This window comes from Wasmannia auropunctata, unplaced genomic scaffold (genome assembly GCF_000956235.1).
Source record: "Wasmannia auropunctata unplaced genomic scaffold, wasmannia.A_1.0 LD336047.1, whole genome shotgun sequence".
Lineage (NCBI taxonomy): Eukaryota > Metazoa > Arthropoda > Insecta > Hymenoptera > Formicidae > Wasmannia > Wasmannia auropunctata.
In genome coordinates this window covers 262,549-268,097 of record NW_012026843.1, presented here as the reverse complement: position 1 = coordinate 268,097, position 5,549 = coordinate 262,549, and the positions used below count along the sequence as shown (strand labels likewise).

At 39.1% G+C, this 5,549-nt stretch overlaps 1 protein-coding gene across 1 annotated transcript in view; it reads left to right on the top strand.

The window, feature by feature from the left end:
* LOC105451697 (dynein heavy chain 2, axonemal) overlaps window positions 1-5,549 on the top strand; it is a 55,148-nt gene that overhangs the window by 5,406 nt on the left and 44,193 nt on the right. Inside the window, exons 5-8 of the mRNA XM_011692306.1 lie at window positions 1,147-1,501; window positions 1,992-2,449; window positions 4,015-4,151; window positions 4,592-4,934. Coding sequence (XP_011690608.1) covers window positions 1,147-1,501; window positions 1,992-2,449; window positions 4,015-4,151; window positions 4,592-4,934 — 1,293 coding nt within the window. The remainder of the gene's footprint in view (window positions 1-1,146; window positions 1,502-1,991; window positions 2,450-4,014; window positions 4,152-4,591; window positions 4,935-5,549) is intronic.

Here is a 5,549-nt window from a genome sequence, read left to right as displayed (position 1 = left end):
GAGAAAGAGAGAGAGAGAGAGAGAGAAGTGGGGACGCCTGGGAATTGCACGAAAGTTATTATTACCATAATTTTCGGCTAAATGCACTGCACAACTCACCGCCGCTGGTAAATCCAGCGTCGATGTTTGCCCACGTACGCGAACGGGATTACTCCGCCGTCGAGTTAGAAACGATTGCATTGCATTCGTACAGGAGCCACTTCATTATTCCTAATGGATCCTGAGCGGATTTTAACCGAATCGAAGCGTCGTTTTGCTAATTGTGTCAGGACACCCAACACAACTCGCGTTCGCGCGTCGCGCTTTTTATTCCCCTCGGATAACGTGTATACACAGCGATCGCGGATTCGTTCCCGACTGAAACGTGACTTAAACTTTTGTGTTCCTGTACCCGTACGATTAATACGGTATAATTAACACAATGCTTACAAAAACGTACATGTCGAATTAGAGAAGCTTTAATGAAGTTTATAAAACGACACGTGTGCAGGTCTTCAGCAATAAAAATAAAAAACGATAAAAAAATGATTTAACGTTTCTTGTATTAATTCGAGGGGTTACCCACCATGGCAGTCAGTGTACATTTCTTCAGGAATATACTGCTATAGTATTGCGGCAGTTCAATACGCTATTAATACATAGCAATATCTCGCAAGCAATATCTATAGCAATAAATTAGCAATACTTGGTAATATTGTGCAATATGCGGTGGAAGTACATTAAATAACAGATGACAATATTAAGTAGTACAATAAGCAATACTAGCAATAAAGTGTGTTGCATTGCCATAATTAGCAATCACTGTACTTTTTTTTTTTTAGTAGTGGTTGACCCCTCGTATTAATCATTAAATGCATACATTGCATACGTTATGTCACTTTCAAGCGTTGTACAATCATGTTTTTGCCTTTTTCCGAATCGTTGTATTCGGATAAGATTTACAACTGCACGCTTCAGTTGTAAATTGATGTGACAATGACAATGTAGTCGATCACTTTCGATATATACAGCGGGAGGGGGGGAAGGGCAATTCAACTCAATAAATCTCCATCAGCGGACGTATCGCGAGGGGTGCATGCTACAATTCTACGTGATAGACGCCGGGACAGTTTGAACGGGTATAAAAAATGATGGTATTGGGAACAGAGAGCGATAACGAGGTACGTTGTCGTATCACGTCCCGGGATTTTCTTTTCCTTAATCGGCGCGCCCCGAAACACATGTGTGAAAGCGGACTTCTGCACCCAGCTGGACACCTTCCTGTGCAATTTAACGGACCTCACGTACAAAATGCTGGGCTTAACCGTGATATATGTACCTCTGGAGAGTAGGGAGTTCACCACGGAGGAGGGTAGCGCCGATAAGGAGTTGGTGAAGAGGCTGGAGGGTGTGGTGGCCCATTGGAACACCCAAATCAAAATAGCCCTCGCTGACCTGGAGCCGGCGATCCAGCACGAGTTACTGTGCCTCGACGACGAATATGACTTCTGGACTTATCGATGTAAGTGCTTACTCCTAGGGAAAGACGTATAGTGGTTGCGAGAAGAGAGGAAAGAGAGAGAGAGAGAAAGGATAGAATCGTTTCCCGATAATATATATCCAGAAATTTCTTAGGAGGGACAAAAGTTTCTCCCTTAATGCGACGTTTTAACGGAAAGTACCTCTTTGTTCCTCATATAGAGTTAGAAAGAAACTCAATGTCAGAGCATTCGATTACACAATATTCATAGCTTATGTAAGCATCAAAATTTTCACAATTTCTACGTTTTATTCGTTTCACCTGTAGGTATACAGGGTGTCCCAGAAAGGGACAGTATAGAGTTTTCGTCTTAGAATGCTCTCTAGAATTTGCCAGTGAAAGGACATACGACCTTTCTGGGACACCCTGTATAAGAAATCGAGAATTTAAATGTAAGAAATTTTAAAAGGATTGTGCACAGCCGTCATCGTAATTGATTTGAACGTACGTGCCTCTTTTACTTTCACGCCAGATGACAATCTCTACAGTTTGAATTATCAGCTGGGCAAAGACGCGGTGGAGCTCATTATCGACATATTATTGGCCGCGCAGTCCACCTACATACGTCAGTTCCTGAAGCTGAAGGACGCGATCGAGCGCGGCATGGTCGAGGTGAAATCGAACCTCGAGTTCCTGAGCATTCTGCAGGACACTTGCGCCGAGTTGAAGACTTGCGCAACTCCCGCGAGCGTGGCTCAGCACCTGCCAAAAATGATACATCTCTTCAGGACGATTTGGCTGAACTCCCCTTACTACAATACCCGCGAGAGGATGAGCAATCTCTTCAGCGCGCTCAGCAACCAGATCGTCGTCATGTGCAAAGGCTTTATCAGTCTGGCGGATGTGTTTACGGGGAAGATCAGGAAGAGTATGAAGATCTTCGACGAGTGCATCAAACTGTGCGAGGATTATGAGACTCTCTATCATCAGGTGAGTCTCGCGTTGCGGGGGAAACGTCTTGTAATAATAACATTTTACATATAAAAATATATAGTACGTATTGTACGTATAAAAATATAAGAAAGACATCGTAAAAGTCTTGAAAAATACTGCGAAAACATAAAGCGTTCCGTGAAGTATTCCGGAAAGAGAGAAAACTTACCGTAATATTATATAAAATATATTATATAAAATGTTAAAATTGCATTAATTACTCGCGTATAGCAAGTCACGTCTCTTCTCGGCATTTAATTATTTTACATACGCTACCGAAGTTTAATTTAAGTTTAAATTTCTCTTTAAATTTCTGCGTAAAAGAAGAAATTCTCTTTTGACAGAATTTTGCTATAATTTTAATTAATTTAATAAGTTATTCTATAATAATTATAATGATAAGATATTCGCAGGCTTTGTGCGCGTATATTTATTTTAGTAATTAATAAGTAAAAGTACATCTTTGTGAAGTACGTGTGAGTTCAAAAGCCGGTATGTAACCGTATACATGATGTGCGTATAAAACGCGGTGCTTTATGCTGTCTACAAATTCACCTTCCAGCCGGTGAGTTAAACTCCCATTAAATTATGTGTGCGCAGCTACTTTAGCTACTTAGACCTCCTTGTTGGACAACGTGAGGATGAATTTCTCCGTTAATGCGGAAGTTACAAAGTGATTTTGGTTTTCAGTGATAATTATGATTAGATATGATAATTCAAAGTGAAAGCGAGGCAGCCGGCAATTTTCTGTGAATTTAGAGTCAAACAAACAATCGCTCGCAGTGAGCGCTTGATGGAATTATCATAGCGGGAGGGAGAGAAAGGGAGAGAGAGAGAGAAAGAAAGAGATGGATGTCTATGTACGCGATCTGCCGCGAAGGATGCTCCTTAGAAATACAAAACGGGACAAGGCGAAAAAGAGGCTTTCGATTTAAGTGGAGATCGCAATATAACACCGACTTACGCTTTTCCCGTGGGCAGATAAGCCAGAATAGAGGTGGGAATTGGGAAACGATGTGACGCGACGGCTCTCTCGACTACTTGTTCTCGAGTTGCACTAGGGGTTAGCACGCCATGTGCCCGAAGGGATAGGTGACACGACTTCTTAGACTTTTGTGCAGAAATCCGTGCAATCGCGTTACATAGCGGATTTCACGGATCGCTAACGCGCGTCTTCGGTCCTTCGTGCAATACCTCGTGTAAAAACGAATAGTGCAATAGTAAAATGTCTCCTCCGAAGACTTTTCCGACTTTCGTCGAAAATTGACACGACGAATCTTCCTTCTTTTTACTGCCTTACTGTATTTTTTTCTTCTTTCTTTTGCTCCGCGTCTACTTAATATTTTTATTTAAAGTAGAATACATTTATTTTAAGTATAGAATCCTCGAAAACTTGATAGAATATCTCTCGTTACTGACGCATGAAAACAAAATTTTAATTTGCATCGAATGAAAGAAAGAGAGAGAGAGAGAGAGAGAGAGAGAGAGAGAGAGAGAAGAGAGATTTAGGGTACTGATTAATATTTAACAAAATAAATTCTTTTCGATATATTTTGTGTTAGATCGCCAACGCTCACATCAATCTCACGTATCACCCCTGGAACTTAGATACGAAGAGCATATTTCGTTACGTCAACGTTTTCATCGGCAGGTGTCAGGATATGATCGAGATTTGTCAAGCAATGATTGATTTTGCAAGGTTCAAATAGTGTAACGGCTTACAAGTATAACGATGAAAATGCACACACTATCTCGACTTTTTACTTGCGCTTTTATTTCCCGTTCATAAACAACGTTTTTTTAATTTGCTCAGCTATGCATACAGAATAGTTTACTTTATCCCTCTTTTCACGGTCGAATTAACGTGAAGTAATAATTTCGCTTACCTTTTTCCGGAGCTGTTATTTTATAAAGTACCGTTATTAAACGAGAATGAGATATTACATATGATTACAGCTATTAATTTTATATCATTCCAATTTATTACAGTCAAGATTAATTCTAAATTTTTTCTACAAAACTTTAAATGCAATAACCAAATAACAATAATTAAATTATCAGCATTGGAATTTGCTTATACAAATATTAATATTTTCGTAATACTGTAGCTGCAAGTTACAATATGATTTTTCAACGCAGATTGGATGAGACTACTCAGATTTTAAGTCCTAAATTCAGTGGTACAAATGGCGAGGAGTACGAAAGGGTATGTCAAAAGATCGAAAGACTTTTTTACGACGCCCTGAATAGAATTGAAGCGAATTCGCACAAGATTTTTGCCGTTCACGAAACTACGTGGCACGATGATATGATCGTATTTCGTACCGAAATGAGGGACTTGGAGATAATGATCGAAAATTTGATAGCCATCGTCTTCATGAACGTTAATAATATTCAAGAAGGGATCGAGAATTTACGAAGCTTCTACAGTTACTTGAATCGCAAGAATATGAAGCTGCTCTTTGACAGCAAAAATAGCAGCGTAAGAAATCAGTGATTCGTAAATAGAAGCTGCTTTTAAGAAATAATTAGTTGTGCGTTAATTTGACATATACACAGTGCGGTCCATAAGTTCCCGGACTGATTTTTTTGCAGCCTCCCCATTGACGCCATTTATCGGACAACTGTTGAACTACATAGTGTGAACCTTTTCGAACAGCCATGTTGAGTGGCATAATTTTAGCCGCAGTTGTTGAAGAGTGCGGATGTTTGATATAGCCTGATGTTGTGTGTGTGCGTCACAGGCAGAGAAAGGATTGGCCAACGCAGCTAAAATATAGCCGTGGCAGCTAATGCGTGTTTTTAAAATATAGGGACAACTAATATTGTTACTGCCAACGCTAAATTTATTAGTTGTTAAAATTTAGGCGCTACAACAAAAAATATTTGCTGAAAAAATCAAATAATGTTTAGCTAATTCTATTGAGGAATATCCAGCATAACTTTCATTCTTTCCTTATGTCTCTTTCTTAGCTACTTCTGTTAAAATACGCTTTTATTTTAGCTAATAAAATTTAAAATACATGATGAATTTGTTATAATAGTTTAAAAATTATTTAAAAATAACAAAAATCTTTATAAAGTGTTAATATTGTTT